Raw genomic sequence first — 20,137 nt, forward strand, 5'->3', positions numbered from 1 at the left:
CATGACAAAATTACAGCTGTTCAAGAATTCATACAAAGGTTTCTAGGTTTACCTCCTGACTCTCTTCCTCACCATTCCTCCCCCTTGTTTTAGCTAAGCCTAGAAGATGCTCCCTGTTTATTTCTCTTGCTTGTCCACAAGAAGCTTTTCAGTACCTCCCCTCCCCCAACAAAGGACAACATGAATTCCTTTCTGCAGAGGGGCCTGTCTTGGGGAATAGTTAGGACAAGGGCAAGCTTGTTACCACAGATCTGACCTGAGAATCACTCTCCAAGGGTCAGGACTAGATTAATCACATGGCCTTTGATACTAACCATCCTGAAGGGTTATATGTTCTGCTTCTGGTTTTAGGATAACGAAAAGTGAGGTTATATTTAAAATCTACACATATTTTGAAGACCTCAAGTGTAACCTCGAACAAGTTTATTAACCTCAGTTTTCTAATCTAAACATTCACACAGATATAAAGTGATTATCCTAATGCCAGGTTCACAGCAGGGTGGAAGATGCTAGCTCTCTAGCTCAATGGTTACAGAAAAAGGACACGGGGGATTCTTCAGATGCCAATCTTGAAAGCGCTCTCTGGGATTTGAGATCACTGTTATCAATCTGGATTTCAGAAATAAATGCCTGTAATATCCTTGAAGAGTCAGGTTTCAGGGATATCAAATAGGGAAGAATTAGGAGACGAACAAAGTCACTGCCCTGCCTCATAAGCAACGAAAAGACAGCTCTTCTTTATCCCAAGCAAAAGCTTTGGCATCAGTTTCCCTTTTGGTGGGCTCTATCTGCCTGTGTGGGCTTGGAATCCCCTGAACCCAAAGAGGAAGAACCACCTCCACTGGGGTAAGAGTCCAAAGCCTGGGTATTGGAGTTGGTGGGCAACTCTTCATGGCACTTGCGCCTGGGCTAGGGCAGCATCTTGGACCTCTCGCGGGCGCAGCCCACCCAACGTCGTCGGTTTGTTGGTGAAGGGGTGCCACTGGCCCTGGATGCTAGGGCTGTCCGTGTGGAAGGGCTTGCGGATGCGGATCACGTCCAAGCCCGACTGGTCCGCCAGCTTCTGCACCAGCGTCGTAATCTCCTCGACTGACTTGCAGTGGATGCTCTCCTCGCGCACCGCCCCGTTAACTGGCCGAAGGAAGGGGGTCGGAGGAGAGGAAGCGGATGGATCAGGGGTCAGACCAGAGGAAGGCGAGCGGGCCCAGTCTCCACCCCCCCAACCCGCCCCCAGGCGCCCTCCAGCCCTCGGCCGGCCCCACTCACGGTATTCGGCCACTACTCTGGGCACACAGCACGGCCGCGAGTTCACGTATATCACGACCCCCGGGTTCCGTCGGGCGAAGTCGGCCACCTCTCGTTCCACGAACTCCCTGAGGAAGCCGAGAAGAGTAAGCACAGCGACCCCTGACCCGGGGCGACCTCAGCCCGGAGAGCACCCCGCGCCCTTCGCCCAGTTCACCTGGCGCCGCGAGACGACGGCGCATCGCGGCTGAGGCTAAAGCTGAGACGCTGCAGCTGCTGTACGTAGCGCCCCAGCCCGTTATGGAGGACACTGGCCAGGAAGCGGCTCGGGGTCCCGCGCGCCGTCATGGCCGCAGCGCCCAGGTAGCCCAGGCCAGCCTGGAGGGGCGGCGGGGGTGGGGAGCGAGACGAACGCCGAAGCTTCCGGTTCCGGGAACACCCGCGGCCGGGAGTTTTGCTTCCGCGGTCACGGCGCGAGGCGCGCCAGTGAACCGCGTTGCGGGCGAGAGGGGCGAGGGGAGGGTAGTGACGCGCGGTCCGGGTCGCGAGCCGCGCAGCTTCTGTCAGTAGAGCCGAGGGAGGACGCGGGCGCGGGGCCGAGGTGAGCGCGGGGACTGGCGGGAGCCGCCCGGTGGCGCTCTGGTCGTGGCGAGTCCCCTTTGAGGGAAGGAGCGGCGAGGAGGGCCTCCCCTTGGGGGCTAGCGCGTTGGGGTCAGGAACGACGCAGGCGGCGGTAGAGATGGGCACGACGAGGAGATCCCCTGGCCGGGCGGGAGTGGTGAAGAGATGATCTAGAGAAAGTAGAGCGGTGAGGCGGTGGCTGTACGGGGCCATAGAGATAGAGAGCCGGATCGAGGCCCACGGACTGAAAGATGGGCATAGATGTGAAGTAGCAATGCAGAGGGGCTGAAGAGGGTTCAGAGAGATGTTTATGAGGGACAAGTTGGAAGAAAGAAGCCACCTCGAGGGGGCTCTGTAGAGTGTGCTGTGCAGAGGATCCCTAGGGTCTGACCTAGTGAAGGCACCCAAACCAGGGACGGAAAGCATTTCAATTAGTGACTTCCTCGATTTGACTAGGAATGTGGGTACTCCTTCGAGGTGGGTACCCCCTCCGTATCCTGCTACCCCTGCGTGGGGAGTGGATGGGTCGGAGGGGCCTGCCCAGAAGCTTGGTCCCAGGCTCTCCTCGAAGACGGTACAGGAAGGAGGCTCTCCCAGCCTTGGAGGTACCAGTGTTGCCTGTAACTGCAACTGAAATCCGCCAATATTTGAGGGCACATGGGATCTCCTTCCAGGATGGCCACAGCTGCCTGCGGGCACCGAGCCCCTTTGTGAAGGCCTTGCAGCTCAAGGACCAGACTGGTGCTACTGCTTCCTTCAGCCTTTTCATTGACAAGACCACAGGCCGCTTCCTCTGCATGACCAGCCTAGCAGAGGGCAGCTGGGAAGACTTCCAGGCCAGCGTGGAGGGGCGAGGGGATGGGGCCAGAGAGGGGGTCCTGCTTGGTGAGGCCCCAGAAGCTGAGGACAGTGAGGAGGTCCGGAGGATCTGGGACCGAGCCATACCTCTCTGGGAGCTGCCCGAACCAGAGGAGGCCCAGCTGGCTCGTGTGATGTTTGGCCTTACCAAAGTGACAGATGACACACTCAGGCGTTTCAGTGTGCGGTATTTGCGGCCTGCTCGCAGCCTTGTCTTCCCTTGGCTCTCCCCTGGACGTTTGGGATTAAGAGGCCTGAAGCTACTAAGTGCTGAAGTCCGGGGAGATGAAGTGCACTATAAGGAAACCACCATTCCCCGGCCTGGTGTCTACCACAATCTGTTTGGGTTACCACTGATCAGTCGGCGAGATGTTGAGGTGGTACTGACAGGTCGAGAGCTGGACAGCCTGGCCTTGAACCAATCCACAGGACTGCCCACCCTTGCCCTACCCCGAGGAACTGCCTGCTTACCCCCTGCCTTGCTCCCTTACCTTGAACAGTTTCGACGTATTGTGCTCTGGCTGGGAGATGACCTTCGGTCCTGGGAAGCTGCCAAGTTGTTTGCCCGAAAACTGAATCCCAAGCGATGCTCCTTGGTACGGCCTGGGGACCAGCAGCCCCGTGCCCTGGAGGCCCTGAACCAAGGCTTAAATCTTTCTCGTATTCTGCGTACTGCCCTGCCTGCGTGGCACAAGTCTATCGTATCTTTCCGGCAGCTTCGGGAGGAGGTGCTAGGAGAACTGTCAAATGTGGAGCAGGCAGCTGGCATCCGCTGGAACCGCTTCCCAGACCTCAATCGTCTCTTGAAGGGACATCGGAAGGGGGAGCTGACAGTCTTCACAGGTGAGCCCTTGGGAAATCACTACTTGGGGTAAGAGGCAAAGGATCAGGCGACAAAAGCATGTGGGTTTGGGCCATGGCAAATCTTAAAGAGGAGGTTTCTCCCAACTTTGAAGCCCTTGCTCCAGGTCTTGGTTTTAAGGGTAGAACTTTCCTCCCTCACCCAGGTCTGTGTTCAACCCCCCTGCAGGGCCAACTGGCAGTGGAAAGACGACATTCATCAGTGAGTATGCCCTGGATTTGTGTACCCAGGGGGTAAACACACTCTGGGGTAGCTTTGAGATCAGCAACGTGAGACTAGCCCGGGTCATGCTGACACAGTTCGCTGTGGGGCGGCTAGAAGAGCAACTGGACAAATACGACGAGTGGGCAGACCGCTTTGAGGACTTGCCTCTCTATTTCATGACTTTTCATGGGCAGCAGAGCATCAGGTAAGATTCCAAGGCCTAGGGTTTTCAAAGAATGGAAGGGCAGGAGAACAGATCCCCAACAGAATTTTCAGGAATGCTGGCTTTTCTGCTGGGATGGTTTAAAGAGACTACTTATAATTGACTCTTGAATTCATTGCCTTTTCCTCTTCCCAGGACTGTAATAGACACAATGCAACATGCAGTATACGTCTATGACATTTGTCATGTGGTCATCGACAATCTGCAGTTCATGATGGGGCATGAGCAGCTGTCCACAGACAGGTGACATCCTCTTGTCTCTCTGGAACCCACTTGAACACGCAATTCTTCTCACGCAGTTGGCCCCTAGGCACGCACACTGTACTCTTTTGTTTTCTGACATGTGTGTTTGCACACACCACCCCATACGTATTTCTGTCTCATAGAGGTGTGGGTTGTGGCAGTAGGAAGTATGGATAGGGACCTAAGTGTGAGTCCTTGGGTAGAGTGGGTTGGGGCGGTTTGTGGGGAGATGTGAATGAATCGAGTGTGGGTATGTTCTTGTCCTTCTCTCTGTGTCTGATAATGTCTTTACTTTGATGGGGTTGGGGCAGGATTGCAGCTCAAGACTACATCGTTGGGGCCTTTCGAAAGTTTGCAACAGACAATAGCTGCCATGTGACACTGGTCATTCATCCCCGGAAGGAGGATGATGATAAGGAACTGCAGACAGCATCAATTTTTGGTTCAGCCAAAGTAAGTGGCCTTTAGAGGAGCCCAAGTTTTGGAGAGTAGAGGGGACAGGTGTGACCAGGGATGGCCTTCATTCAGCCTTAAATCATCTTGACTGTCCACCTGGAAGAGGCAGGAGACAGCTGCCTCTGGGGCCATGACATGCGGAACACATGTGCTAGGAATATAAAGGCTGATAATAGTTGGTCCTTTGCCTTCACATCGGAGCTCACATCGTCCAGTGGGGAAAATAGTGAGACAGTGATTATAACTCAGTATAAGAGCTATGATAGGCAACACAGGTATTTGGGGAACAATGAGACATCTGAGTCAGCCTGGACATCTGGAGAGACTTCCTTGCCCATTTGGGGAGAGGAGGTATCAAAAGAGGTTGGGTTGAGTTCTGGCAGACAGTAAGTGTTAAATAATCGAATAAATGGGAGGGCTTTCTGGGCAGCAGGACCAACCCGGTCCTGGAGCTTCCAGGGATATGCTGAGTGCCTGTTACATGCTAGGCCTGGGCTGGGCACAGGGAATCCAGGGTGAGGAGCACAAACTATGCCACCATGGAACAAACATGGAGCTGGGGAAGAGAGTGACACAGAAGTGCAAAGATGGTGGTTCTTTCTTTATGGGGATCAAGAATGGTCTCTGATGAAGTGTGACATTCAGACCGAGACCTGAACGATAAGAAGCTGGGGTTGAGTGGGGTGGTGAGCTGTGGAGAAGCGTCACAAGCAGAGGAGTCCGGGGCAGTGAGGTAGTCAAGGAACTGAAAGACAGGTGGCCCCATCATCATGGTCAGTAGTTCAGGGAGCTTTGCCATTCTTCCCTGGACCTTCAGCCTTCCTTTCTGCTTCTCTCTGCTCTTCCTCCTTCTGCCCCCATCCCCCAGGCAAGCCAAGAAGCGGACAACGTTCTGATTCTACAGGACAGGAAGCTGGTAACTGGTCCAGGGAAACGGTATCTGCAGGTGTCCAAGAACCGCTTTGATGGAGATGTAGGTGTCTTCCCACTGGAATTCAACAAGAGCTCTCTCACCTTCTCCATACCACCAAAGAGCAAGGCCCGGCTCAAGAAGGTCAAGGATGACAATGGGCTAGTGACCAAAAAGCCTTCTTCTGGCAAAAAGGGGGCTGTGCCCCAGAACTCCAAGACTTGCTTGGGTCAGGCCCACCACCCCTACCAGCCAGACCCCTCCAAGCCCTCAAGGTGAAGGCAGTGCAGAGCTGGACACTGAAATGAGCCTGACAGAACAGGCTGGGACACAGACTTTCTTAGCCCTCTGCTAAGGCTACCTCTGTCTTGTGGTCCTAAGCTAGGGACCCTCCTCCGTTAGAGGGGCCTAACCTAGGGCAGAATTCCATACTGAGAGAATTCAATTTAACAGATATCTGAGAGCCTCCAGTGTGCCGTATACAGCACTGACAAGACAGGTGAGGCCCCTGCTTCTCTAGAACCCACGATCTGGTAAGGGAGACAAGAAAAATAATACAAAACAGTGTCAAACAGTGAGATATACTATGAAGAAAAAACAGTAATGCAATAATGCTTACAGGCTAGTTTAAGGTCTGAATAGGTATCTCTAAGCAGAGGACCCTGGAGATGGGGCCTAAAGAACTAGGATTGAGCCATGTGAACATCTGGAGAAAGAGGGATCCAAGCAGAGGGAAAATTAGACACACAGGCCCTGTGGTGGGAATGAGCAAATTGAGTGCAAAGCCCTGGGTTCAGGCCCCCTGAACCTGGAAGGGAATAGAGGACTTCTTGCCAAAACTCCAGCCTAGGTTTCTGGAGCCACAGGGTGATACACGGTGGGTATCAGACTCTGCTGCCTCCTCTGGACCCTGCCATGTGGTGGCACTTGCTACCATTGGATCCTAGGTGCTTGGCCCTGTAATATCAGGGCCCCAAAGGTGGAAGCTGGCTGGAGAAGAAAGCTGTGAACCCAGAGTGCCTGCCACCTGGACACTGATTCCATGTTATGCTGCCTCAGACCACTGGAGTGGACACAGTCATGACTTTTTGTAGAGCCTTTTCTAGTTTTACTGAAAAAAATTTTCCATTGCCTTTGTTTCTGTGTTTTTTCTTATTTGTCCACCAGATGTCTCCCCAGTCTATAACTGGATTTTCCTCTTGATTTGAATAGGGAGTCTGAGCTGTGCACTCCCAAGGAAGCAGGGGCATTAAAGGGCCTTGACCCACACATCCCTTTACGCCTCTTCTTGGCTTAGGGATGACAGGATGGTGCCTCTTTATCCCTATCTTCCCTGAGGATCTCCATGTGATCCCTGGCAGAGGTGTGGGTCACTGGGCCACATGCCTAGGCCCTGCCTGACCGGCTGTCCCTAGGTGATACAAGCCACTCACTGACCTCTCAGTGTGGACACATGCTCAGTGTCTTATCTGGCTCCCCATCCATTTCCCTCGTCCTTGTACACTCAGTATTTCTCTTACGTTCGTATGTGTCAGAACTCCTGGGACTCTAAAAATGCAGAACCTAGGGCCTACTCTCTCCCCAATAAACACTCACACAGACGTTTTTAATTCTGAAGGTCTGAGGAAAGGTACAGGATTCCTCATTTTTAACAAGTACTGAAGGAGATTGTACAGTTAGAGGCCTTGTCAGAAATAGTCCTAAATGAGGGCACTTTCCCATCTCACTTCCTGTGATAGCCTAAAGTCCCATTGTCCCTTTAGATTTGCATGCAAGGATAGTCAGAATGCAAGATGTTCTGAGGGCGCTGGGGAGAAGGCTTTTGTAAGGGTGAGCAGAGGTTTCCTGCTCCCTTGAAGCAGGTCTGCCTTACCAAGTTCTCCCAGTCCACCTAAGGGGGCTGCTTCTGGGGCCCTGTGGAAGGCTCTGGGGTCTCTGGTCTGTTGTGTGTGAGAACTGTGGCTACAACTGTCTCCTGAAACAGACCCTGGAACAAAGCTGTTCTCTGGGGAAGAACCTGCGGGGGAGGGAGGGGGTAGCTCCTCCAGGGCCTCCCTTCTTGGGGGTCTCTCCCAGACTGGCTGGAGCCAGGCCTCCTAATCCCGCAGTAATCATTCCCAGCCGCTGGCTGGTCTATGCCTCATCCAGGATCTGTAACACTGAACGTCAGCCATACCTTCCAGATGCATGCCACCGGGTCATTCCTACCTCTAAGGATTCTGGTCTACTGGGAACGCCTGGTGTGTTCTCAGGAAATCCTTGAGGGATTTCCATTAGGGCCTTTGTGAGGTCTCTGCCAATTGGGGACAGAGGGATAGATACACACTTGCCTGTCTGTCTTGCCCTACACTCCTAGCAGACTCCCCCCACACAGCACAAACCAGAATGATGGGAGGTGAAGTTAATGCTCCCCCAGCCCCACCCCCTACACACATTCCTTTGCACACCTGTCTTAAACTCCTCACATCAAGACTAAAGTATGTTCAGGAGTCTCTGGAGCCTAGAAAGCAGTGGGGGATCCCTGGGTCCTATGTAAGGTCCCTGGGAGCCACGTCCCTATACCCAACCAGAGTGGATTGAGGCAAATTACCTGGGCTCTGCCTATATCCAATTGAATATTAAGAATCTCCCTGAGAGTTCAGGAAGGGCTTGGCCAAGCAGGGTCCAGCTGGATCTGCAGCCCTGTCCTCAGATTTAGTGTCATTTTTATCTGTGAGGGGGCATCTTGGGTCCTCCGGTAGCTTCTTTACTACAGGTGGGTTTGAGAAGAGACTAAATTCACTGGACTCCTGCTGCCCAAGTACTCAGGCTGCAAGTATGGCCCAGATACCTGTAGATACCGCAGTCTGTGCCTTCCCACAGGCTGCCTTGGGTGCCACTGGGGGAGCCCTAGGTGCCTCCCTGCAATACAGGGCAACTTCCTGTTTGTGCCTGTGGGTGGAACTTTATGAGTCGAAGGGAAGCCTGGCCATGCTCTGTGGGGGGCCAGAACTGGCAAACATGCTCACCTGGGCAGACACCTACTCCGGGGGAGGGGAGGTGCTGGTTCTGCTAGGGCAGTTCCGACCGACCGCAGGGTGGGGCGGGGTCTGTTTTGGTGAAACCCGAGCCGTCTTTGTCTGCTTCCTAGGGGTTTTCCTTGTTCCCGGGGAATGAGCTGAGAGTGGACCCGGTTTGGCTCCCTACAGGGCAGGGCAGGGGCAGTAAAGCCCTATCGTCAACTTGGTTAGGGCGGCCAGGTAGTTTAGTTCTCGGTCACGTGCTGCTCGTCCCTTCCCCAGGTCGAAAACCAAATCCAGAAAGCTGTGAAGTCGGAGGCCAGAGGGGCAGCCTCAGGCCACCGTCGAGCTACCGCTGGGCTGGGTACCGGGTCGGCTGTTGCGGGGGTGCTGGGCAGACCACTCCCCTCCCTGGGTCGGGGGCGCGGCCTCAGCCGCCCCGCCCCGCCCCGCTCCACCAGGCCGGGCCAGGCGGGCGCCCGGAGTCCGGAGCCCGGAGCTGGCTGGGAGCCGGCAGATCCGCGGCGAGGAGGTGCCCGCGCTGGAGCAGGAGCCGGGCGGGAGCTGGAGCCGCGGCGCAGGTGGCGCTGGGTGAGTGGTGGGGCCGTGGAGGTGTCGGAACTCCAGCCTCCGGCACATCCCGGCCCCGGAGCGAACTTTCCCGGTCTGGGGAAGCCGGGGGTTGGCGTGAGGAGGGGGTCCTATTCTGGGGTGGGGGCGGGGGTGCACGCGGGGAGCCTGAACAGGGAACCGAGACGGAAACTCACACCGAGGGGTTCACACACGCGCGCACACAGACCCACGCACTTGGGACACACGAACACACGTGCACTCAGGAAAGGACGCGCCCAGTGGGTTACCCTTGCAGTCCCTGGAGCAGCGCCACGGGCCCACACGGACCCCCAGCGGACAAGGTGCTCTGCTGTCGCGTACTTGACGCGAGTGGGAGAAAAGGGCTGCCCGGCGACCGCCGACGGGGGCGGGCCGGGTGGGCCACCTCCGGAGGTTCCTGCTTCCTGGCCGCCCACAGGTGAAGACTAAGACGTAAACAGGCGCCGAGCACGTGATCGCTTCGGAGACAAGTGGGCTGTGCTTCCCCACCCCCGCATCAGGGCGAGGACCTGCCTCCCCAGTCCTGGGCGAGTCTGCGAGGTCTCCTGTCGGGCTGTATTCCATTCTCCGCCTCAAGAAATGTTAAGCCTTCCCCCAGAAATGGGAGCACAACGCCCCCTGGAGTCCGGGTAGCGCAAGACTGAAGACTGTAGGGCTCGGTGGGGTTACCTGGGCTCCGCTCCTTCCTTCACCCGAACGCGTTCATGGTGCCCTCATCCCTGAAGGTATCGGAGGAGGGCGCTATTTTTGATGGCAGTGTACGGCAACCCCCGCCCCATACCTCCAGTCTGGGGAGCAGCTGCCTGAGCGCCGGTGGTCTCCTTCCTGCCACCACCCCTCCTTGCAGAACTGGGACCTCCTCCCCTCACTGTAGGAACAGAAAGCCCACTCTGCAAGAGTGGGAGTCCTCCTTTCCCAGAGAATGCACGAGGGTAAATGTGCCCTAAGTACGGGAGTGGGCCCATCTCCCTGCCCTAGAAGGGAGGATGAGCCCCCTCTCCCAGGGAATGAGGGAGTGGGCAGCGGCCCTCTGCCTCCCTCCCTGCCCCACCCTCCACCCCTCCACACATGCTGAGCCCAGCTGCTGCCTGAGCTTCTGGGCTGGCTGCCAGAAAGGGGAGGAGGCTCCTGGTGCCCCAAGAGGCTGGGATCAGGGCAAGGCCAGAGGAGGGGTCTCTACGGGGGGGAAGGGGGGGCTCAGTCTGTTCTTGTGAGGATCAGGGTCTGGGGTGAGCCTGAGGGTGGTTGGGCTATGTCTCCCTTTCCAGGGAAAAAGAAAGAAAAACAACCCCTTTCCATAGAGCTAAAAATAGAGCTGAGAGCCGGCCAGGGCTGTGGCCTGGAAGGGGGGGATGCTCCTTCCTGGGGCAGAGGAGCTCTGGCAGGCCTTGGCGTTGGGGGTGGGGATGCAAGTAGGGGCTGGGAGGCGGTCCTTGCCCAGGGCTGTGGGCATTTGCTGACCTGACTGGGGCACAGAGACCCCTCGGGGAAAGTCTGTGTGGTAGAATGTGAAACACCACGTGTATGTGTAAGTTGTCTGAATGAGACCACCAGTGTGTGAAAGATGCTTAGGAGAGGAAGCCCATTTGAGATTGTGCCTCGGTAGGAAGGACTTTGAGTCTATGCGAAAGACTCTGCACAAGATGTGTGACAGTTTGTGTGTGAGTTGGCCTGAAAGATTATGGAAAGAAGGAACATGGAACCACGTGATGGATGAGACTGTGTGATTGTGGCTGCAGGGGACTGAATGTGGGAAAGGTCGTGTGGGTGTTATGAAGACTGTGTTGTTTGCAAGAGGGTGAGAATATCTGTGACCCTGAGAAGACAGAGGAGTGTTGTCAGCTGTGAGGCTGCTGTAGGTTCGGACTGTAGGTTTGGACCGCCTCAACCCAGTGACTGTTGGGGAGGGAGGGCAGGGGCTGCCGCTCTCCCAGCAATGACCTCTGTCTTAACAAATGATTCTGAAGGAAGGTTGGGGAGCAGACAGCTGCGCCCGGGACAGGCCTGGGCTCGCGGGGTCGAGAGGGTACAGTGCTGGGGAGCCGGGTAGGGGCCCCCAGGGTTGGGGGGGTGACGGTGTATTCTCCGAATGTGTCGCCAGGTGGCGCCACCTCCGCAAACCCGAATATGCCTCTATCAACCGCTGGGGGTGGGGCAGGCACGGCCCGAGCCTGGGTCCCCGACCGGTCCTGGGGAGCAGGGGCCCGGCAGCCGGGGAGGGTTGGGGGGTCAGCTGACCCTCGACGCCCCGCTCCGGACTCCGAAACCGGAGAGTGTGTCTTGCGGGGCAGGCTTCGATCGAGGAGCGGAGGGGGAAGGGCGGCCGCTGTGGCGCCCGGCCCTTTGTGCTCGAACAATGACCAGCTGCCGCTGGCCCCGGGGCCCGAGTAGGGGTAGAGGGTGACCCGCCGCCGCCGCCGAGTCCAGAGCCGACCGGGCTTCGAGGGGAGGGGGGGGAATCCTGAGTCCCGTGGCGCGGTCCCCGCGTGCGCCCGGCCGGCCTCGCGTGACGCGGGGTGCCTGCGCGTGTCCGCGCCCGGGGCGGGGACGCCCCTCGGACCCCTCCCCCGCGCTGCGCCGCCCACTCGGGCCGGACGGGGGCCGGTCGGGCCGGGGGCGCCGCGGAGGCGGGGCCGGGCCGGGCCGGGCGGCTCCGAGTGGCCGCGCGCGGGCTGGAGCCGGGCGGCAAGCCTGTGGAGCGCTGGGGGCGGCCCGGGGCTGAGCATGGAGCGGCGCGGCGGAGGTGAGGGGGGGCCGGGGCTGGGAGGCGACCTGGGGGCGCCCCCAACTTCTGCGCGGCGGAGGGCCGGTGGGGAGGCGGCATCCCCCAGCCGACCCCACTTAATGGAAGCGGAGAAAGGGGGGGGTTGCTCTGGAGGGTGGGTTGGGGGCTCCGGCTTCCTGTCGCGGAATGGGAACTCGTGATCCCAGACTTGATCCCGTTTGACTGGTCTTTGGAGTTTGGTGGGGGGAGACTTTCCCCAACTCTTCAGCCCCCAAAACAGGTCTGTGGGAGTTCAGCTTAGCCAGACCTGCCCGGGGCCCTGGCTGAACCCAGCGCTCGGCTGCCCCCAGCCCACTAAGGGTGTGTGTGTGTGTGTGTGTGCGCTGGGCCAGAGTGATTACTCAGGGAGTGCTGGGGAGAGCCAGGGGTTCCCTTTCCCACAGCCACAACGCATTTCTCAAAATGGAGCCTCCACTTGCCCCTCCTTCTCTCTCGGGCTCCCGCTCTTGGAGCCCGGCTGGCTGGGCCTGGCTTTCCAGAGGCCTGGCTCTGGCTCCCTGAGTGTCTGGCTCTCAGGGCCCAGTTTTTATATCTCTTCTGGGTTTAGGGGCCTCTGGCTCCGTGGGATTCAGGGGCCCAGACTCACTGGGTCAGCCTGTCTCCTTGTCTGCCTGACCCTGGGGCCTCTCTGAGTCTTTGTCTCTTGTCTTTTGGGTCCCTGTCTTTCTCTGAGTCTGTCTCTCTCCTGCCCTTACTTCTCACTTTCTCAGTGCTCACTGAAGTGGGCAAATGCAGACAGAGGTGCCAGCCTCCATTGCCCCCTAAGAAGCCCCTTCCCCACAGCTTTCTCCGTGCCCTGGAGTGGTGTGGGAGAGGGCAGGAGATGGGGTGTGCCATCTGCTTAGCCCAGGGCTGGCACTTGGTGGGTGGGCTCTGCTCTCCCCCAGGTCCCAAGCCCTAGCTCCTCCACCCTCAGTCTGGATACCTTCCTGGTTTTCAGGGTCCTTTGACTTGAGCGGGGAGATGGAGGGTGGGCCTAGTGGAATACAAGCAAGAAAGAAGGGGGATAGACCAAAGGAGTCAGATAATGTGTCTCTCCTTTCCCCACACTCCAGTGAGTGACAAGAACCAGGCTCCTGCTCACCCAGTTGGCCCTGCTTGCCACCCACGCTCCCACCCACTCTCACACATGCTCTATCCACATACACACACTCCTCTGTACACACTTGTGCACACTCACTTTCCTGTTCGTATGCTCGTGTAAGGTGCAGGGGGGGCTAACATATAAACTCATGTGTATCTGAAGGGACATCTATCCAAAGACACTCAGAGAGTTGCACTCATACACCACGAATTCACTTATCCTATATGCAGTTATTACTTCTGCGTATTTTCTGAGGGATCCCGAAGCACACACGTACTCTTTTATGACATATTAATCCACACACATGAATAATAGGAATGTACTGATACAACTATTCAAACATACATATACTCACACACACTCATTCATGATGTTTTCACACATTTTCACAGACATACATAGTAAGTACGCATTTCCACGCGCCTGTGCACAGTCTCACACACACAAATAAGTACAGACACAAACTCCTGTTCCTACGCAATTCTCTGTCCACTTCTTGGCCCCCACTCTGCATGATGACTTCAGCAGATGCCTGAGTCCTGCTCTTCGGCCTCAGGCCTGGGGAGGGAGTTCCGGGTGGAGACTTGCTGTCCCCTTCCAGGAAGGAGCAGAGCCTGGGGAGGTGGAGCCCTCTTCCCTGGGTTCCAGGGAAGTGAGATCTGAGAGCGGCTGCCAGAGGTGATGGTGGGGCTTCCACCCTCATCCCCTCGGGGCTACTCTGGAGACTGGCTAAAGCCGGATGGTTTCGCAGAACCAGAGGTTGGCCGCAGGCCTGTGTAGGCTCCTTTAGGCCAGACGATTGGGTGTGGTAAGGCTCGGAGTTGTCATGGAAGAAGCAGGAGGCTGCATCCACCTCTAGAAGGCAGGAGACCCCAGAGGGCATCTGTGGGCTCCCTAAAAGCTCTGGGTTTCTTGTTTGGCCGGCTCCATCCTTGCCGCCTCTCCGTCTGGGAGAAACTGAGGCCCAGCTGGGGGAGGCTGGGCGCTGCCTGGCCTTGGCTCTTTATTCCCTAATTACCATCTGAGTTGCTGACTGTGTCCCTGAGGTTGCCTCTGGCCCAAGTGCCCTCTAATGAGGCCACCTGTCCCAGGGGACCAGAAACCTGTGCTGGGAGCTGGTAGAGAACTCCCTCCTAAACTTGAGTCCCGAACTCTGTGAGGGATGCAGGTTTGGGTGGGGCACTGCGTCACCACCAGGCCTCCCTTCCCCTCATCATCCTTGCTTGGTAAGGTCAGCCCTTAGCCCTGCTCAGACCAGAGTTGGGCGGTGATCTGGATCTCAGGAAGACCCGAGTTTCATGCCGGTGCTTGGAGGAGGAGCCTTCGGGGATCAGGGCTTGTACCGATGTCAGGAGGCTGTTTGACGTGGGACAAGGGGTCAGGAGAGGGACTCGGGGACTTGTATAGGGAGGGGCCTCAAGGTGAAGGGACTCTGACGCCACTGCCCTGCTCACAGGTTTCCCTGGAGGCCCTTGGCCAGGCCTGAGCCTCTGTCGCCATGGCCATTGTGCAGACTCTGCCAGTGCCACTGGAGCCCGCTCCTGAGGCCACCACTGCCCCACAAGCTCCAGCCATGGGCAGCGTGAGCAGCCTCATCTCAGGCCGGCCCTGCCCTGGGGGGCCAGCTCCTCCCCGCCACCATGGCCCCCCTGGGCCCACCTTCTTCCGCCAGCAGGATGGCCTGCTCCGGGGTGGCTATGAGGCACAGGAGCCGCTGTGCCCAGCTGTGCCCCCTCGGAAGACCGTCCCTGGCACCAGCTTCACCTACATCAATGAGGACTTCCGGACAGAGTCACCCTCCAGCCCGAGCAGTGACATTGAGGATGCCCGAGAACAGCGGGCACGCAGTGCCCATCTCCGCGGCCCCCCACCCAAGCTCATCCCTGTCTCTGGAAAGCTGGAGAAGGTAAGGACCAGCCCTTCCTTTGGGGCCTGGGTGGAATCAGGAGCCCCCTGAAGAAGCTGGAATTTGGGGGCCGATTTAGAGGAGAGAATGTGGGCTGCAGATTCACCAGACCTGGGTTCTAATCCCAGCTCTGCCTCATTCCAGCTGCATGAGCTCAGGGAAGTCACTTAGCCTTTCTGAGCCAGAGGTTCTGTATCTGCAATGTGGAGGCACCAGGTCCGCTCTCCTGTGGTGGTCGGGAGCACCCCATCACACAGTGTACGTCAGTGTTGAGCCTAGTGCCTGTCACACGACACGTGCTCAGTAAAGGTGAGCTGCTCAGACTCCTGTAACTGTGCAACAGCTACGCATCTGACTCTGAACGAGGCCTTTAACTTTGCTGAGCCTCCATTTGCTCATCTGTAAAACGGGCACAGTGATAATATTTTGCTCGTGTGGCTGTTGTAATGATTAGCGATGAACCTTTTAAGTGGCTTGCCATAAAGGGTATCAGGAGGCCCTCAGCGGTGGTAGCAATTAGTATTAATTTGTGGGGATTGGGGACCCCAGATGGGAGGGCAGGCAGTATGATAAGGGCTTTGAAAGGTTCGGCAGCTCATCGCCAGTGTCACGTGGCACCTCATTTCAGAACATGGAGAAAATCCTGATCCGCCCAACAGCCTTCAAGCCAGTGCTGCCCAAACCTCGAGGGGCACCATCCCTACCTAGCTTCCTGGGTCCTCGGGCCGCCGGACTGTCTGGGAGCCAGGGCAGCCTAACACAGCTGTTCGGGGGCCCTGCCTCGTCCTCGTCCTCCTCCTCCTCCTCGGCTGCTGACAAACCCCTGGCACTGAGTGGCTGGACCAGCGGCTGCCCATCGGGGACACTGTCTGACTCCGGCCGAAACTCACTGTCCAGCCTGCCCACCTACAGCACCGGGGGTGCAGAGCCAGCCAGCCACTCCCCAGGCGGGCACCTGCCCTCCCACGGCCCTGCGCGGGGGGCCCTGCCCGGGCCAGCCCGAGGGGCCCCTACTGGGCCCTCCCACTCGGACAGTGGCCGATCCTCCTCCAGCAAGAGCACAGGCTCCCTGGGAGGCCGTGTGGCTGGGGGGCTCTTGGGCAGTGGTGCCCGGGCCTCGCCTGACAGCAGCTCCTGTGGGGAGCGCTCCCCACCCCCGCCCCCGCCCCCTCCACCCCCTTCGGATGAGGCCCTGCTGCACTGTGTCCTGGAAGGAAAGCTCCACGACCGTGAGGCAGAGCTGCAGCAGCTGCGGGACAGCCTGGACGAGAGTGAGGTGACCGTGTGCCAGGTGTGGTCAGCAGTGATGGTGGGGGTGGTACGGCCGGACAGCCGCAGGAGCCGGGAGTCCAGGGAGCACTCCCGTGTGTGCGCGGTGGGGGGGGGGGGGGGCGGCGGCAGGTGAGGCCCAGCTGTCGGGCTTCACCTGCGGAGTGGTGAGGGGTCCCGGCCAGCACCGCCGTTGGCTGTCCTCAGACTTGAGCGAGACACTTCACGGGGCTGAGCCTCGCTCTCCTCAGCTAGAGATGGGCACATTTCTGGCCTCCTGGGGTTCGGATGAGGATTAAGTAAGGCAGAGGCAGTGGAGCGCTTAGAATGACGCCCGGCACCTAGGAATTCCTGCAGGCGCGTTTGCTATCATGGACATTGTCCCGAGAACCCTAGAAGTGGTCGTGACTAGAGTTACCGTAATTATTCTTGAGTGGTTGGATGGCGTCTCCCGCCCCCGAGCCCAGCCATAGAGCCGTCGGTGACCTGGGAGCAGTGGGCGGGGGGGACCCAGGTCTGCCCTCTGTCCCCAGGCGTATGAGGAGCGGCAGCGGCACTGGCCGCGGGAGCGCGAGCCGCCACGGGACGACAGCGCGGCCCAGGCCCAGCGGGCGCAGCGGGCCCACCAGCTGCTCCAGCTGCAGGTGTTCCAGCTGCAGCACGAGAAGCGGCAGCTGCAGGACGACTTCGCGCAGCTGCTGCAGGAGCGGGAGCAGCTAGAGCGGCGCTGTGCCACCTTCGAGCGGGAGCAGCGGGAGCTCGGGCCGCGGCTCGAGGAGACCAAGTGGGAGGTGGGCCGGGCCGGGAGGGGTGGGGGGCGGGGCCTACTGGGACGAGCCCTGGGCCCAGGGGTCCAGCCATTAACACACACACACACACACCCCCCAGCCTGCTACTCCCAGAGGTCCTTCCCATCCTCACCTCCGGGAGATGAAGATCTCCCTCTGACCTCCCTTCCTGGGGGGGGGAGGGGGCCCCCTTATGCCCCCGTTTTAGGTCTCCTCGTTGCTCGGGTCGAGTGCTCACGTAGCCAGTGGCCTTCCCATCCACTGTCTCCCGACCAATAAGAATGTAGAGCCTGCTATGCGCCCAGAACTTTCTAGCTGTTACTTAGAGTGGATCTTCCGATCCTCAGAACAGCCCTGGGAGGCGGCTATTGTTAACACCCCCATTTTTGAGAGGAGGAAGGCTGGAGCCCAGAATTACGACTAGGCAGTGGCAGAGCTGAGATTTGAACCCAGGCCTGTGGCTCCATCATCTGCGCTTTTCACCAAAACGCTGTGGCGCCTCCCGGTGGAAGTGCGGGGACTGCCCTCAGTGGCTCCCAGTCCTGCAAAACCTGCCACCAGCCAGTCCCGGGCCTTTGTGATGGTTTAAAGTCACCTGCTTTGAAGGAAAAAGATCTGGGTCTGTGTTTTACTTCGGCCGCTTACTAGCTGTATATATGGCCTTGGACGTGTCACCGGGCTCGCCTCAGTGTCTCCATCCGTGTCGTGCGTGTCATGATCACACAAGCTCTCCCCAAACACCCCGCGTGATCTCAGGGCCTGACCCTCTGGGAGAAGCCTTCTCACCCCCCTCCCCGGCCCCCTCCCACCCCTAGGTGTGCCAGAAGTCAGGTGAGATCTCCCTGCTGAAGCAGCAGCTGAAGGAGTCCCAGGCAGAGCTGGTGCAGAAGGGCAGCGAGCTGGTGGCCCTGCGGGTGGCGCTGCGAGAAGCCCGAGGCGCGCTCCGGGTCAGCGAGGGCCGGGCGCGGGGCCTGCAGGAGGCGGCCCGGGCTCGGGAGCTGGAGCTGGAGGCCTGTTCCCAGGAGCTGCAGCAGCACCGCCAGGAGGCCGAGCGGCTCCGAGAGAAAGCTGGCCAGTTGGACAGCGAGGCGGCCGGACTCCGGGAAGCCCCCGGGCCGCCTGCCGCCGCCGACCCATTCCTCCTGGCAGAGAGCGATGAGGCCAAGGTGCAGCGGGCGGCCGCCGGGGTCGGGAGCAGCCTGCGCGCCCAGGTGGAGCGGCTGCGGGCAGAGCTGCAGCGGGAGCGGCGGCGGGGTGAGGAGCAGCGGGACAGCTTCGAGGGGGAGCGGCTGGCCTGGCAGGCGGAGAAGGAGCAGGTGATCCGCTACCAGAAGCAGCTGCAGCACAACTACATCCAGATGTACCGGCGCAACCGGCAGCTGGAGCAGGAGCTGCGGCAGCTGAGCCTGGAGCTGGAGGCCCGGGAGCTCGCCGAGCTGGGCCTGGCCGAGCCGGCCCCCTGCATCTGCCTGGAGGAGATCACCGCCACCGAAATCTAGGGCCCTTGGCATCCCAGATCTGCGGGGAGCTCTGCTGAAGAGGGGGGGAAGTGGCGGGAGCCTCAGGTCCACGGAGGTCCCCACAGTCTGGGGGCCCCAGAACCACTCGTCCCCTGGGATCCAGGCCTCTGGGCCTCTGCCAAGACCCTGGGGCAGCCCTGTGACTTGGATGAGCAAGATCAGACTCCTTGAAGGTCCCCGTTTCACGGTCATGCAGAGGCTCCTGCTCACTTGACCCATTTCACCCCCCTTCTGCCGCCATTGCCACTCTGCCAAGCGCATTCGTCCCAGACGCCAGGGGGCTGGGAGGAGGAGGAGGGGGCGCCTTCGTTTCCACACTCTCCCCTACCCCAAAGCCAGAGAGAGCCAGACAGCGCCAGCTGCCCCAGATGTGCCTGCCCCCACCCTGCCCGTGTCGGGGGCCAGGGCTGGGACTGGGGTGTGACCCCCAGGCTCCAGCCCTGCAGCCTCTCTCCTGGGACAAGGGGGCTGTAGTCAGACCAAAGGAAGAACTCAGCATTGTCTTGTTTATTTGTGTTTGTGACCAAGTGGCCCCTCCCCACACCCAGGTTTATGGCCTCGTTTTCACTTGTATATTTTTCCACACTGTAAATTTCTTGTACAAACCCAAAGAAAAAAATTAAAAAATCTTTTGTTTTTAAAAAAAAAGATGAGTGTGCTAGGTAGAGATTATGGGAACTTCTTTGACCCCTACCCCCAGGCCCCCTCAATTTGCTGGCTAATCCCCTACCCCTCGTAGGGATCTTGGGGAGGGAAAGAGTGATGGGGGAAGGACAAATCCAGTAGAAAGTGTGAGGTCCTAGTGGACCATGACATGAAATGGTCTCTCAGGGTTTGAGAACCTAGAAAAGCCTTCCATCCTGTCCCTTGCACAGAACACTGCTTGGGGCTGGGGGATGGGTGCAATGACCCTTCAGGGCCCTGTTGAGAGCCCATGTCCCTCAGTGCTTGGGGGCATTAAAGGGGACATCATGAGAAAGTGCCCACCAATCCCAAGCTCCAGACCTTGGCTTTCTCCCAACCTCTCCCTGTCCTGGCAGATTGGGGGCAGTGAGCGGGTGACACAGGCTACCTAGGAGCACCTTGTCCTTGACACCAAGTTTATCTGGAAAGGGCAGAGCCTTAGTGATAGCTGGAGAGGGAAGAAAGTGGGGAGCTTTGGGAGGAGGCAAGTCAAGCAAGAGGGGGAGGTTCCTAAGTCCCGAGGAGGTTAGTAGGTGAGGTCTGGGAGATAGCAGGAGGGTCCTGAGAGTCAGTGGGAGGATCTGAAGTCAGTGGGAAGAGTCATAGCATAGGTGGGGAGAGTCTGGGGTTAGTATCAGGAGTCTGGAGGGCTAGAGAAGGGACTGGGCTGTCGGTCCGATGGAGGAGCCTGGCGTCGGTGGGAGGAATCTGGATATTGGTGGGCAGAGCATTAATGGGAGGTTCTGGGAGGCAGTGGGAGGGAAGGAGTACCATCAAGGGGTCAGCGGGCAGGGGAATGGTCAGCAGGAAGGCGCTGATTGGTGAGGGCTGACAAGTCAGGGGGTAAGGGTAGTGGACTGGTCCCGGG

General features: G+C 58.6%; 3 protein-coding genes across 8 annotated transcripts; 2 read left to right on the top strand and 1 right to left on the bottom strand.

Annotated features, from left to right (window-relative positions):
- Positions 1-408: 408 nt before the first annotated feature.
- MRPL43 (mitochondrial ribosomal protein L43) lies at positions 409-1,670 on the bottom strand. Its single transcript, XM_032423040.1, has 3 exons — positions 1,463-1,670; positions 1,267-1,373; positions 409-1,131 (listed from the first exon to the last, which is right to left on the bottom strand). The coding sequence occupies exons 1-3, from the start codon at positions 1,591-1,593 to the stop codon at positions 890-892; spliced, it is 480 nt and encodes a 159-aa protein (XP_032278931.1). The 5' UTR covers positions 1,594-1,670; the 3' UTR covers positions 409-889.
- A 90-nt stretch (positions 1,671-1,760) lies between these two features.
- On the top strand, positions 1,761-6,890 carry TWNK (twinkle mtDNA helicase). 5 transcript variants are annotated; one of them, XM_032423039.1, is made up of 6 exons: positions 1,761-1,846; positions 3,441-3,567; positions 3,755-3,995; positions 4,149-4,256; positions 4,568-4,709; positions 5,581-6,890. In XM_032423039.1, exons 3-6 carry the CDS (start codon positions 3,874-3,876, stop codon positions 5,899-5,901), a joined length of 693 nt encoding a protein of 230 aa, XP_032278930.1. In that variant the 5' UTR covers positions 1,761-1,846; positions 3,441-3,567; positions 3,755-3,873; the 3' UTR covers positions 5,902-6,890. The 5 variants fall into 5 exon arrangements, with proteins under 5 accessions (XP_032278930.1, XP_032278925.1, XP_032278924.1 ...); XM_032423034.1 differs by lacking the exon at positions 1,761-1,846 and adding an exon at positions 1,995-3,320; XM_032423036.1 differs by lacking the exon at positions 1,761-1,846 and adding an exon at positions 3,242-3,320 and having other exon boundaries at positions 3,732-3,995.
- A 2,252-nt stretch (positions 6,891-9,142) lies between these two features.
- LZTS2 (leucine zipper tumor suppressor 2) lies at positions 9,143-19,842 on the top strand. 2 transcript variants are annotated; one of them, XM_032423454.1, is made up of 5 exons: positions 9,143-9,212; positions 14,559-15,008; positions 15,637-16,299; positions 16,811-17,068; positions 17,881-19,842. In XM_032423454.1, the coding sequence occupies exons 2-5, from the start codon at positions 14,601-14,603 to the stop codon at positions 18,562-18,564; spliced, it is 2,013 nt and encodes a 670-aa protein (XP_032279345.1). In that variant the 5' UTR covers positions 9,143-9,212; positions 14,559-14,600; the 3' UTR covers positions 18,565-19,842. The 2 variants fall into 2 exon arrangements, with proteins under 2 accessions (XP_032279345.1, XP_032279344.1); XM_032423453.1 differs by lacking the exon at positions 9,143-9,212 and adding an exon at positions 11,891-11,976.
- Positions 19,843-20,137: the final 295 nt, after the last annotated feature.

This window comes from Phoca vitulina, unplaced genomic scaffold (genome assembly GCF_004348235.1).
Source record: "Phoca vitulina isolate PV1807 unplaced genomic scaffold, GSC_HSeal_1.0 scaffold28, whole genome shotgun sequence".
Classification (NCBI taxonomy): Eukaryota; Metazoa; Chordata; class Mammalia; order Carnivora; family Phocidae; genus Phoca; species Phoca vitulina.

Bases quoted from the DNA above. Each gene is read 5' to 3' on its own strand.
- MRPL43 (XM_032423040.1), bottom strand. From the start codon at position 1,593: ATGACGGCGCGCGGGACCCCGAGCCGCTTCCTGGCCAGTGTCCTCCAT. The intron at 1,374-1,462 runs GTGAACTGGGCG...CGGCTTCCTCAG, and splicing joins CCGTCGTCTCGCGGCGCCAG to GGAGTTCGTGGAACGAGAGG. The intron at 1,132-1,266 runs GTGAGTGGGGCC...TCCTTCGGCCAG, and splicing joins CAGAGTAGTGGCCGAATACC to TTAACGGGGCGGTGCGCGAG.
- TWNK (XM_032423033.1), top strand. From the start codon at position 2,325: ATGTGGGTACTCCTTCGAGGTGGGTACCCCCTCCGTATCCTGCTACCC. The intron at 3,568-3,754 runs GTGAGCCCTTGG...ACCCCCCTGCAG, and splicing joins GGAGCTGACAGTCTTCACAG to GGCCAACTGGCAGTGGAAAG. The intron at 3,996-4,148 runs GTAAGATTCCAA...TCCTCTTCCCAG, and splicing joins CATGGGCAGCAGAGCATCAG to GACTGTAATAGACACAATGC.
- LZTS2 (XM_032423454.1), top strand. From the start codon at position 14,601: ATGGCCATTGTGCAGACTCTGCCAGTGCCACTGGAGCCCGCTCCTGAG. The intron at 15,009-15,636 runs GTAAGGACCAGC...ACCTCATTTCAG, and splicing joins TCTCTGGAAAGCTGGAGAAG to AACATGGAGAAAATCCTGAT. The intron at 17,069-17,880 runs GTGGGCCGGGCC...TCCCACCCCTAG, and splicing joins TCGAGGAGACCAAGTGGGAG to GTGTGCCAGAAGTCAGGTGA.